Below are 14,033 nucleotides of genomic sequence, written 5' to 3' on the forward strand. Positions count from 1 at the left end.
CGTTTTGTCCTCAGTAAATTAATTTAACACCTCAAATTAAGTTTTAGATTTTTTTTGTAACTTTTTAAAATGTAATTTATTTTTTTATATTTAGCTATAAAATATTTTTTGAAAATATAATAGGTGAATCAGTAGTGGAAGTAGTGTGGAAAAACGAATGACCAGTTACTTATTAGAATAGAGAAACAACCTTTAGGCTTCAGTACTTGCAATTTTAATATGGAGTAACGATACCTGAAGGTGGGCAGTTTATTAGTATTTTTATTTATTAGTCTACACGAAGTGCTTTGACCTACTTTATCCAGCCGGATGGAGCCTCCCACACGAACCTGAAGCCAGGAAACTCTGGTTGCTTAGCAAACTTCTCATCCACGATCCAAAGTTTGGAGACGTGTTGCTCAGTCGCTGTTTGTGCTGTGAACTCACAGCAACTGCTTTCCATACGTTTTCCCCCTTCTTTGAGGTCCAGGTGGCAACGCTGAAACCTGCAAAGATGTCCGTCGCAGGATTTAAAAAACAGATTTACAAAGCCACTCAGGTAAGCTCGCGACGACTAAACATTAGCCTGTCGTTTAGTTAGCCATGTAGCATTCTGGCTACCTGGTTAAGCAGAACGGAAAGCTTTGATAAACAATAAACAATTAAACACCTCCAGCTTGCTCCACATACCACAGGCTATGTTGTTGTTAAACATTTCAGAATATGACAAATGTGTTGCTAATGTAACGTAACGGCTAACGTAAAAGTTAATAGTTGACTTTATCTTAGCTAATGCTAATTAGCGAAACATTGACACAGCACTGGTTAACCCAGCTGTTAATCTTTCCATAAAAGTTTTGTTTTCCTCAAGTCTAACGATTTGTATTTATGCACCCACTGTTTTCTGATAAATGACTTTTTCCCCTAAGAAAGTGAGACCTGGGAACAGTATTTGTACCGAGTTTCTACCAAAGATTTGTACTACTTGGCTTGTGCTCTTATTAAATTGACGTTAAAAGAGCAGCAAACAATCGGAGGTTTCTTTTCCTTCTCCCAAACAGAGACCTCGTACATTGGGTGGAGTTTCTTTATATCTTTTAGGTTGTTTTTACGTTTCGTTCTTCGGTGTTTTGTTGTTGTTGTTGTTGTTTTTCCATAGCAGGGGAGTTAGCCAATCTTGTTCAAAACTAAGGTTTCTTATCTCTGTCTTGGTGTTTCGCAACAACCTCGAGACAAATGAGCTGTCCTGTTAAGATGATAACCACAGTTAAAATTAAACTTAATATGTTTCCCAGCTGTGTAAAATGATCTGTCATTATTTCTTAGATATTCTGTTCATCAGTCATCTGGTGTATTTATTTATTTTTTAACATCTTCAATAAGGAAGTATAAAACTCTGAGTTTCAGAGTTCAGTGCTGTGTTTTTAACATTAGCTTTTCTCATTCCTGAGCATCTCCTATGTCACGTAACAAGCATGTAAAAACTGAAGCAGGACACATAGACAGCTTAGGGATTTGAAAACTTAGAAAACCAGTGACAGTGCTTCTTGTTATCAGAGAAACTAGTTGCCCTTTGACGCAAATGCAAAGCCTGCCCGTGACCTGCGTTGTCCCTGTACCAGCTTTGCTGAACGTCATGAGACATGAAAGTGATTGCTCTTACCTAGGTGGGTGTGTCTGTCCTCCATTGTAAGTAATGGAATCCTAGTAATGTGGATACTGCCCAAACCAGCTTCAAACTCATAAGTAACAACACAGATCTATTTTTTTTTATGTTAGTATTGTAACAACGGATAGGTGAATCCACATAAACCAGTTATTGCAAAACTTGCTGCACAAGTGGTTTGCTAACTATACAGAACAGTGTCCAGTTCCTGTCATAGAAAAATCAAGAATTACTTAATATGCTATGGCTGCAAACACACAAGATTTATACTGAGTATTTTTATCTGAGTTGCATACACCTGGCCCAGCATCTTGTCATTCAGGTTTTAAAAAGAAAAAAATGGGGGGGGGAGATTATTAGTTGTGTAAGGTAATTGCCTAACAGACTTACGTCATATGGGCTAGAAATTAATTACATAAAGATTTTACATTTGAATTTTTAAAGTTATTTCTTAAATAAATTGAGTGATGTTTATAAAGCATTTTCAAATTACTGTTTTTGGTACTCTGCCCACACAAAAAAACATGTTTTTTATTTCCTATAGCCACTGTTACAGGAAACAACTAAATAAACAAGCCCATCAGTATGTTTTACAGTTTATAAGGGAAGTACCAAATCCCTGTGCAATATCACATAAATGCTGAATGGTTCATAACTGTATCAAAAAATCGATGCACCTTTAATTACTCAGATTATTAAGATTTCCTTTATGTTTCAATTCAATTCAATTCAATTCAATTTTATTTATATAGCGCCAAATCACAACAAAAGTCGCCTCAAGGCGCTTTATATTGTACAGTAGATAGCACAATAATAAATACAGAGAAAAGCCCAACAATCATATGACCCCCTATGAGCAAGCACTTTGGCGACAGTGGGAAGGAAAAACTCCCTTTTAACAGGAAGAAACCTCCGGCAGAACCAGGCTCAGGGAGGGGCGGCCATCTGCTGCGACCGGTTGGGGTGAAGAAGGAAAACAGGATAAAGACATGCTGTGGAAGAGAGACAGAGATTAATAACAGATATGATTCGATGCAGAGAGGTCTATTAACACATAGTGAGTGAGAAAGGTGAGTGGAAGGGAAAAACTCAATGCATCATGGGAATCCCCGGCAGCCTACGTCTATTGCAGCATAACTAAGGGAGGATTCAGGGTCACCTGGTCCAGCCCTAACTATATGCTTTAGCAAAAAGGAAAGTTTTAAGCCTAATCTTGAAAGTAGAGATAGTGTCTGTCTCCCGAATCCAAACTGGAAGCTGGTTCCACAGAAGAGGGGCCTGAAAACTGAAGGCTCTGCCTCCCATTCTACTTTTAAATACTCTAGGAACAACAAGTAAGCCTGCAGAGCGAGAGCGAAGTGCTCTAATGGGGTGATATGGTACTACAAGGTCATTAAGATAAGATGGGGCCTGATTATTTAAGACTTTGTATGTGAGGAGCAGGATTTTGAATTCAATTCTGGATTTAACAGGAAGCCAATGAAGGGAAGCCAAAACAGGAGAAATATGCTCTCTCTTTCTAGTCCCTGTCAGTACCCTTGCTGCAGCATTTTGGATCAGCTGAAGGCTTTTCAGTGAGTTTTTAGGACATCCTGATAATAAAGAATTACAGTAGTCCAGCCTGGAAGTAATAAATGCATGAACTAGTTTTTCAGCATCACTCTGAGACAGGATATTTCTAATTTTAGAGATGTTGCGCAAATGGAAGAAAGCAGTCTTACATATTTGTTTAATATGTGCATTGAAGGACATGTCCTGGTCAAAAATGACTCCAAGGTTCCTCACAGTGTTACTGGAGGCCGAGGTAATGCCATCCAGAGTAAGAATCTGCTTAGATACCATAGTTCTAAGATTTTCAGGGCCGAGTACAATAACCTCAGTTTTATCTGAATTAAGAAGCAGAAAGTTAGCGGCCATCCAGGTCTTTATGTCTTTAAGACATTCCTGCAGTTTCACTAATTGGTGTGTGTTACCTGGCTTCATGGACAGATAGAGCTGCGTGTCATCTGCATAGCAGTGAAAATTTATGCTATGTCTTCTAATGATGCTGCCTAAGGGAAGCATGTATAATGTAAATAGAATTGGTCCTAGCACTGAACCCTGTGGAACACCATATTTAACCTTAGTGTGTGAAGAGGACTCTCCATTTACTTGAACAAATTGGAGTCTATTAGATAGATATGATACAAACCACTGCAGTGCAGTACCTGTAATACCTACAGCATGTTCTAATCGCTCTAATAGGATATTATGGTCAACAGTATCAAACGCAGCACTGAGGTCTAGCAGGACAAGCACAGAGATGAGTCCACTGTCAGAGGCCATAAGAAGATCATTTGTAACCTTCACTAAAGCTGTTTCTGTGCTGTGATGAGCTCTGAAACCTGACTGAAACTCTTCAAATAAGCCATTCCTCTGCAGATGATCTGTTAGCTGTTTGACAACTACTCTTTCAAGGATTTTTGATATGAAAGGAAGGTTGGAGATTGGCCTATAATTAGCTAAGACAGCTGGGTCTAGAGATGGCTTTTTAAGTAAAGGTTTAACTACAGCCACCTTGAAGGCCTGTGGTACATAGCCGATTATTAGAGAGAGGTTGATCATATTTAAGATCGAAGAATTAATTAATGGCAGGACTTCTTTGAGCAGTTTTGTAGGAATGGGGTCTAAAAGACACGTTGATGGTTTGGAGGAATTAATTATTGAAGTTAACTCAGAAAGATCAATTGGAGAAAAAGAGTCTAACTTAACACCGATGGTACTAAAAGTAGCTGTAGATAATATTACATCTGTGGGATGATTATTGGTAATTTTTTCTCTAATGATAAAAATTTTATTTGTGAAGAAGTTCATGAAGTCATTACTAGTTAACGTTAAAGGGATTGTTGGCTCAGTAGAGCTCTGACTTTTTGTCAGCCTGGCTACAGTGCTGAAGAGAAACCTGGGGTTGTTCTTATTTTCTTCAATCAGTGATGAATAGTAAGATGTTCTGGCTTTGCGGAGGGCTTTCTTATAAAGCAGCAAACTATTTCTCCAGGCTAAATGATGATCCTCTAAATTTGTGACACGCCATTTCCTCTCCAGCTTACGAGTTATCTGCTTTAGGCTACGTGTTTGAGAATTATACCACGGAGTCAGGTACTTCGGATTTGAGGCTTTAGTTTTCACAGGAGCTACAGTATCCAGAGTCGTACGTAGAGAGGAGGTAAAATTATTAACAAGATAATCGACCTCTGTTGGAGTAGCGTTCAGATAGCTGCTCTGCTCTATGTTGGTACAGGGCATTGAAGATGATAACAGTGGGTGGATTATATTCTTAAACTTAGTTACAGCACTTTCAGAAAGACATCTACTTTGATAAAGTCTACTCTCCACTGCTGTGTAATCAATTATTGTAAATGTAAATGTTATCAGGAAATGATCAGACAGCAGAGGGTTTTCAGGAAACACTGTTACATGTCCAGTTTCTATGCCATATGTTAAAACAAGATCTAGAGTGTGATTAAAGTGGTGGGTGGGTTCTTTTACATTTTGAGAGAAGCCAATTGAGTCTAATAAGAGATTAAATACGATGTTGAGGCTGTCATTTTTAGCATCTACATGGATGTTAAAATCACCCACAATAATTATTTTATCTGAGCTGAGCACTAAATCAGATAAAAAGTCTGAGAAATCAGAGAGAAACTCTGTGTAAGGCCCAGGTGGACGATAGATGATAACAAGTAAGACTGGTTTCTGAGTTTTACAGCTGGGGTGGACGAGGCTAAGCATCAGGCTTTCAAATGAATTAAAAGTCTGTCTTGGTCTTTCGTTAATTAATAGACTGGTGTGAAAAATTGCTGCCACACCGCCCCCTCGGCCTGTGCTTCGGGATTTCTGGTAGTTAGAATGACACAGGGGTGTTGATTCATTTAAACTAACATAATCATCCTGCTGCAACCAGGTTTCTGTAAGGCAGAGTAAATCGATTTGTTGATCAATTATTAAGTCATGTACTAACAGAGACTTGGAGGAGAGAGACCTAATATTTAATAATCCACATTTCACTGTTTTACTCTTTGGTTCAGATGTGGATACTGTATTGTTCTTTCTTTGTGATTTTTTATGTTTAAGTTGTTTATTGCTGGTTTTTAGTTTGTTTTTTGTCTTTTTGGGAGCTGACACAGTCTCAATGGAGATGGGTTTTTGGGGGGGTAGCAGGAGGAGAGAAGCTGCAGAGAGGCGTGTAAGACTGCAACTCTGCTTCCTGGTCCCAACTCTGGATAGTTTGACAGACTAATTTTTCCTCAGCATGTGGGCACCAGCGTTGCACAAATTTCTGCCATTCTTCAGAGGCCATTTTCAATTTGCTCCTTATTAGAAGGACTGTGTGTTGCTTTACCCTTTATATAATTAAAATATCCCAAACAAATACCCCAGACATGCAGCCCCAGGTCAGAGTTTTGCGTTTTTACCAATAATGTGGAGCTGCCATGCCAGAGGAACAAAGGAAGACCACAGAGGAGATTCATGGAGCTAGTGGTAGAAGAGATCCTCAGTGTTGGTGTGAAAAACAAGAATGTTAGGGATAGGATGAGATGGAGGGAAATGACCCTGAAAGGGAGCGAGTGTGTAGGGTTTTGGCATACAGTATTCCTTTTTTGCCAGTTTTCAGAGACTGTAAGTCATCTTGTCAGACTGTGTTTTGTTTCTGTACATCCATAAGGCTCATGGTGTCATATGCATCATCCAACATATTTTTGCAGAAACCTGGTCCCCTGCTGGGCCCCGTTTGAGCTGAACATATTTATGTTTGTCTCATATCACCAGATATTCAGCTGTTTATAGGCCATTTTAAAACCGTTATATTATTATACTCATTATAATTAGCCCATTTTGAACTTAGAAATTATTTTGATTTTAAAGTGGCAATTTCTGCTCCTTAGTATACTGAAGCCAAACCCTTTCACAGAAGCTGAATTGGTTTTACTTTTCTTGTTGACCAAAGACATTTTCTTGGACTGAGCTGAATTAAACCTGCCACTGTCTCGTGGGGTGCTCAATAGAAGATGGCTAAGCTAACATTGCAAGGTCAGATCTGCACCTAATTGCTTGTTTGAGGTCATTGCTGGAGGTTCGGTGAGTTTTTAAAGCCGAATGTTCACTCACTTTTCCCGCCTCCAATGGGAATGTGTTTTCTGTGTTCAATAAAGCGCAGAAAAATAGTTGTATGTTTAACTCAAGCCTTTGATTAGTATCAGATCACAAATTTCAGATCAGATCAGATTTGTTATAAGTTAGGGCAGAAACCCACAGAATTGCAATGAGCTAAGTTTTCACTTCCCACTGTGCATAACAACTTCTCATCTGGTACAAAGAGATTCTTTGATTTCAGATTCTAAATAGGGAAACATCCAGGGCTAATCTATTTCCCATGAACCCTTTGGTGATAGGTGCTTAGGGCGGTTTCAAAGTCATTGAAGGTTAGAAAAAAAACATTGCCAGGGCTGTGTACAATAAACTGGAGAGATTGATCGATCCATCTGTTAATACAGTTTTATGTGTAGTGTGTTGCTGACAGCTGCACTGGGCTGAACTGAAATAAGAGCGCACACACACAACGAGCCTCTGTTTGGCTTGCCAGGAGACCTAGTGGGAGAAAGATGAAGCCTGCATCTGTGATTATTAAAATTATCCATGGATGTGGCTGTAGTGTAGGAAACTCTGCTAGAAGTCTGTGCTGGCCTGATGGAAAAAAGGAAAACTTCTAGTATAATTCCTTATGGAATTATGGTTCTAAGTAAAGAGGAAAGAACCATAATTCCTTATGGAATTATGGTTCTAAGTAAAGAGGAAAGAACTCAGTCCCCCACACAGAGCTGAGGAGGATGCTTCCCCCATGGAAAATGGACAAGTATTGGAACTTGGGAGCTGTGTTAATCAAAACAAAATCATGAGAGATGAACAACAAAGTTTTAAAAGCAACAACAGCACAGGTGTCCTTGGATCTGGAAGTGGATAGAGTTGTATGCAAAGGGCTTGGCATTTTGTGTTGGTGCAGATAACCAGCATTTTAGATTGTCTGGAGATTATTTAGCCATAATTTGTCAAGGTCTAATGTTTACAACTTTATGTAATACAAAACAAAAAAAAGTGACCTACAGCTTTTAGAAACATTTTATATGATTTTTTTTTTCTTTTTCAGTCTTGGTTATCCTCCGTGAAGGCCAGTAAGAATGTTAATTTCAGTCAGTTACATTTCTCTGTTTGCTCTGGGTTCACAGTTGATGAGTGAGAAGGTTGGAGGTGCAGAGGGAACCAAACTGGATGAAGACTTCAAGGACCTTGAAAGGGTACTTAATGCATTCCACATAATACTTACAGCTCATGTGTTTAAGTTGTATTATCTTTTTGAAAATGATGTCCTCCAGCTTCCTTTGATTTGCATAAATGACCCTAATGGCAACTTGCATTTAATTTTTGTCATTTCTTGTGTGCCACCAGAAAGCTGATATTACTAGCAAAGCAGTAGTGGAAGTCCTCAATAAAACATCAGAGTACATCCAGCCTAATCCAGCAACGAGAGCTAAGCTTAGCATGCTTTCCACAGTTTCCAAAATCCGTGGGCAGGTGAACAGTCCAGGCTATCCCCAGGCTGAGGGCCTTCTGGGGGAGTGTATGACTAAATATGGACATGAAATGGGCGAGAATAGCAACTTTGGTAAGAATAGCAGGAAAAGATATAAGGTAGAAGAGGCATGTTATACTTGATGGCATATGCTTTAAATTAGAAAAAGACAAAAGAATGTGGACAGTATGATAGGGGAGTTGTGTGCATTTTTGTGAGGGGGGGGTGCTGACAGATATGGCTAATTTGGGGGCTTTGTTGTGTTTGATTGTTGCTAATTACATGACTCCTAGTATCTCAGGCGTGCTCATGCTAATTGTGTGTGTGTTTTCCACAGGTGGGGCTCTTATAGACGCAGGAGAGTCAATGAAGAGGTTGGCTGAGGTCAAGGATGCGCTGGATATTGATGTGAAGCAGAACTTTATTGATCCACTTCAGGGAATCGCTGAAAAGGACATCAAAGACATTCAGGTAAACTCAAAAGAATCTGCGCATACAGGCCTAGGCATTCACTAATGAGCTCTGCAGTCTGCATGTGAGTTACAATGTTATAAAAAAGTATTCAGAATCCAAGCTGATATTGAATTACACTAATGACAAAGAACAAGTGAAAATCCTTTGATGTTTGTATGATAGTATATATTCTGTGAAATTTCATCCTCCTGATTGTTATGCTAATCTCCCACCCCCACTTTGCAGTTCCACCTGAAGAAGTTGGAGGGCCGCCGTCTAGACTATGACTATAAAAAGAAACGTCAAGGTAAAATCCAAGATGAAGAGATCAGGCAGGCCCTGGAAAAGTTCCACGAGTCCAAAGAACTGGCTGAGCGCTCAATGTACAACCTCCTTGAGACAGATGTGAGTATTAAGTAGTACAATGTGGCTTTTAGAACTGCTGCGCCAACTTCCTTCAACAGATCGTTGTAGGTAAACCTGACATTGTTTAATGAGTCTGATGTAACAAAGGTATTGATGTGATTAATGCCACATTTGTGGCTCTTTATAAGACCAAAAGGATTAACCTATAAGAAGACTGTATAAACATAGATTATGCATTTGCAGGAGTGCCAGTGAGACACTCTTTGTTATTCTACAGCACAAGCATTATCATGCATAATGAACAATACTGTGATAGAGACTAAATGTATTGTGGCAAGAGATCCACAATGAGTTTAAAAGCTGCAATAGCTTTCAATTTTGACCAGTTGTTAACCTAGTTAACCTAGTTTTGTGGCTGCCAAGCTATCTGTGCATCAGTGGTTGGAGATCTAGGTCTAGGAGGAAATGTATTATAATGCAATGGTATGCTGATGAATTACTTGTTAAGGTCTGTAATGGTGCATTAATACAGTAGCGCTAAACTGAGAAAAGCGTGGCAAGTTACATAAGAAACTACATAGCGAACATGAGAAACATGTGAAATTAGGTTGCCCAACTGTTTCACTGTTACATGTTTTGGAAATAAATGTAGTTGGCAGCTCACAGGTTCTCCAACATCAAAACACACGTATTTAAGGACAGTATGTATCAGCTGACTTGCCTTGTTTTTTTTCCACTGTGCTGTGCAAACCCGTCAAACCTGTTTGGTGTGGTATTTGCTGTTTTTCATGCCATCAGTGAAGCATTTCAAAGCTTGGAGCCTTTGTGATTTTTTTGTCACGATGATAAACAAATGAGGAGAATACAACTCACACTTAAAGAACTCACCATGTTCAGTTTCTTTTTTCTGTTTTTTAAATACTCCTCATGTTTCTGCCTTTGTAGGTGGAGCAGGTGAGTCAGCTGTCCTCCTTTGTGGAGTCTCTGCTGCAGTATCACAGACAGGCCACACAGATCATGGAGGAGCTTTCTGACAAACTGAGAGAAAGGTCAGCACCAGACTATTTTTGGAAAGTGGCATGCCTTTTGTATGTTGAGGCTTCGTCCTCTGGCTCGTGACAGGATGATTCAGCCGTATCTTTTGTCCATCTGATTACATCCAATGAATACCAAGCTGCAAAAGATGGGGGTTTTTTCCATTAGAGAAACAAAATATCAGCTTAGTTTAGAACTCTACATCATTTTGTTTTCTTTTAATAAAATATGTCTAGATTTCGTGATTGGATTAAAGCCCAAAATAAGATCGGCCGACTCTTTGTTAGCATGTCTGTATTTGTATTGGCGCATGCTCTACTTGTGAGCTCAAAGAGGTAATGGTTTGTGATTCTGATTGTTTGCAGGGTAAATGATGCTCAGTCTCGCCCAAGACAAGAGTACACACCCAAACCCAAACCAGCCTTTGATTTTGGAGAAGTAGAACACTCAAACGGAGGATACTCGTCATCCGCTTCAAGCCCTCCAGCTTACTCTTCTGGTACACTTCTTTTTTTTTTTTTTTTTCCCCCTTCATATTTTGTGAGAGTTGTGTGTGTTCATGTATGCGTGGCAGGCCTAGTCCTAAGAAAGCAGGCATCTGTGGAAGTGTCTCATTCATATGACTGATGTGTCTTTCCTTCTGCAACATTAAGCAAACACAGCACACTCTCAAGGGCTATCCTTCCAAAGACCTTCCATCAAGAACAGACGGCGTGAGTGGACAGAGGAAGAAAATGTGTCACTTGCACTGAACTTAAAAATGTTACTACTACCACTACTCAGCCTGTTGCACACCTTTGTAGCAGAAAAGTTTATGCATAACTGTGAAGTGTCTCACTAACTTTGCTACACTGTGATTGGTGGGTCAATTACTAACCAAGGCTGCAGATACATTCATTCATTGGCAAACAAAAACACATCTTAAATAACCACTGAGTATGGTATTATGTATGAAGTTATATGTATCTGACAGCTTTATGCACTGATGACTGAATCTTCTGAATCTCAAGAAAAAAAACAATCACGATATACCCAAAGGTTTAATTTGCAGATATAATTAAAGTCTGAATCAGTTCTCAGACAAAAGAGAAGAAAATAATGGGGAAAATATGTAGCCTGATTTATACTCCTGCGTTGATTTCTTGAGGTTCAGAAGGATTCTCTTTAAGCACACTGGTGACTAACTTAAAAGTCTTTATGTTTCCTGTTTTATGACTTGGACTTCATGGCTACAGAGTGGACTGGAAAACATTGGTGTTAAATTCCCTATAATGAAAACCTTTCAAAGGAGAATATACTAACCTTGTTGAAGGGAAATTGTTTCCATGGAATAACTGTATTTGTCTTTTGTTTTGTTTTTCTCCCTTTCTCCATCTCTGTGCCTCTGTCTCTTTCTTCAGCTGAGCCTTGCTGTAAGGCCATGTATGACTTTGAGCCAGAGAACGACGGAGAGCTGGGCTTCCAGGAGGGTGACATCATTAAATTGGTCTCTCAAATCGATGAGAACTGGTATGAAGGAAGCCTCCGTGGAAAATCAGGATACTTCCCCACCAACTATGTTGAAGTGATGGTCCCTCTGCCACACTGAAAACAGCAGGGGTTAAGTTTATGAAAAGTGGATGATAAAGGATTACCAGCTCTCTTAATAACAAAGATTACATAAAGAGTAAACATCAAGACAATGACCAATATTTTTTATATCTTAAGGTTAAAGAGTACACACAGATTTGTAAAAACATCAAGGGCAGAGGAATGTTCGATGAGCAAAATTATGTCGTAATATTTGGGTGTTTCTGTCATATCTTGAGTTTTATAGCCATTCTCTATGCACCTGTGCACTTTTTACACTACACCTCTATCACCAGGACTGATTAAGAAATGCTGAGAGAGAATGGTGTTTGGGGAAAAAATGGTCTACAAACTCTAAGTGCAACTACTTTATTTTTCTTATCCTGTTTTATACTCAGAATATTACATGTTTTGTTCTGTGCATTGTTCATATTGGTAGTACACACATGCATGCGTTCCTCTAAACACTATTCATACACTCCCATTTTTAACCTCTGTACCTTAAGGCCTTAGTACTGTGCGTCAACATGGAGGACTGGCTACCCTTTATCAATGTTTAGTCTCTGCTGCCCTCTGGTGGTCACAGGGATTCTTCTTTGCTCCTTATTCAGCAACACTATTATGTGATTTTTGTTGGATGTTTCTTACCAAATCTATGTTGGGTAGTTTGTCCTATGTTTTAGTTTGTAGAAATCCACGTTGAAACAGCGTGAGTGAGTCAATAGATGTAGTCGTAGTTCTTCTAAACATTGGTATTTTTAGCATTAACAAAAAGAATTGTAGTTAAACTCTAAAAATCACAATTTAACATTATTTATGTAACGCAGCTTATCAAGTTATCAGTGAATTTATTTACTTACAACCTAGATCTCTCTGCCCTCATTTTACTCAACATGGATGCCAAAGAATTTCTTTTTTTGAAATTTTCCAAAATGCAAAGGGCTGTTCATGTGCACAATATTGTTGATACTTCAGATGATTACATGCAGCATCCCACCGTTCATATTGTGCAACGTTACACCAAAGCCAAAACCACGTTCTTTTAGTTCCTCTGTTTTCTCAGGCTCTATTGATACTGCTGGCAGTGTCACTCATAATTTTCTGTGGGATTTTGTTTTTTTAAATTCAGCTGTTTGTTTCATGAACTTTCTGTCACTGGTGCATTTTCCACGTCAGTGCTCGGGTGAGCTTGGCCTTATTATTCTAACCTCCAATTTGATGCGTGGAATTTAATCTGATGTGTGTTTGGTGTTTTTTGTACCTGCCTCAGTTTTCAAGCCGAAACTGCATCAGACCTGATGGGGGTTACTATCTTCCAGTGACTGTGTACTGAATTTACAAATAATGAGAAAGGACCTTTGCACAATGGCTGGTTTCAGTTCCAATTAAGCCTATTACAAGCAAACTATGAACTGTCATGGTCTGTGCTGTTCACTAGAATGCCAACTTTCTCCTCTTGTCATGATCCCCTTGTTAGACCGCCCCCTGCCCCACTCATCTCTCCCATCTCCATTTAAACTGAGAGTGGAACAGACAGGTCTTTTCAGCAGGCAAGGGCACACAGCACTGGATTATGCCCTCCCCCACTATGCTTTATTCACCACCTGCCCCTGTGCCCCTACCCCCTTTCTCATTATCCACCCCATCCCAAGCCCATGGTGCCTCTGAGGCTCAGTCTCCTGGTCCATAATACCATCATTGCTATCACAGTATATATCTCTTAATGTTTTGCCTGCATCTGTGCTCTGTTATTAGTGGTATGTATTGCACCGGGGGTTTGGCATGGCAGACTAATAACTGTGGTTCAGGTGTGGGTTTACATGCCTCATTACACATAATCAAAACCCCCCTCCCCAAGTTTAGGAGGGTCAGGGGCTCAGGTTGAGCTGTTCTGTAGCTTGTATAATATTCATGAAGAACAAAGGGCTAAGATCAGCTTTTGTCAGCTGCTGCTCTTACTGTGGAAATGGCCATCTGAACATTGCAATATTGATGAAGTATTAAAGCCTTAAAGCTTTTATTTTTTTCCCCCCATCATGCACTCTTTTGAATTTTCTGTGAAATTAGCCTAACTTTTTGTATGTTTTTCATTCTAGCTTTTACCATATGCGATGCCTCGTTTTTGTAACTGTGACACAATGGGGGGAAATGTTGAGACTAAAAGTGGGATTATCCTGGATTATCTTTAGGATGTATGAATTACCTCTATGCTAATCTTGTGTATTGTATAATTAATGCGGTATATGAATGAATGCTGTCCATTTTGCTTCTTAAAATAAATGTTAAGTAATTTGTCCCGTGTGTCTGTGTAAAACTAAACCCCTGCTACAGTTTTTGTTTTGATTTTTTTTTTTTTTT

The 14,033-nt window shown here is 39.2% G+C and overlaps 1 protein-coding gene across 2 annotated transcripts; it reads left to right on the forward strand.

The window, feature by feature from the left end:
- Positions 1 to 231: 231 nt before the first annotated feature.
- LOC100698909 (endophilin-A2) lies at positions 232 to 13,969 on the forward strand. 2 transcript variants are annotated; one of them, XM_005476144.4, is made up of 9 exons: positions 232 to 538; positions 7,909 to 7,977; positions 8,129 to 8,345; positions 8,590 to 8,723; positions 8,952 to 9,110; positions 10,017 to 10,120; positions 10,472 to 10,605; positions 10,760 to 10,819; positions 11,507 to 13,969. In XM_005476144.4, exons 1-9 carry the CDS (start codon positions 494 to 496, stop codon positions 11,692 to 11,694), a joined length of 1,110 nt encoding a protein of 369 aa, XP_005476201.1. In that variant the 5' UTR covers positions 232 to 493; the 3' UTR covers positions 11,695 to 13,969. The 2 variants fall into 2 exon arrangements, with proteins under 2 accessions (XP_005476201.1, XP_003438246.1); XM_003438198.5 differs by lacking the exon at positions 10,760 to 10,819 and having other exon boundaries at positions 236 to 538.
- Positions 13,970 to 14,033: the final 64 nt, after the last annotated feature.

The sequence above is a fragment of the Oreochromis niloticus genome, linkage group LG18 (genome assembly GCF_001858045.2).
Source record: "Oreochromis niloticus isolate F11D_XX linkage group LG18, O_niloticus_UMD_NMBU, whole genome shotgun sequence".
NCBI classification, from domain to species: Eukaryota; Metazoa; Chordata; class Actinopteri; order Cichliformes; family Cichlidae; genus Oreochromis; species Oreochromis niloticus.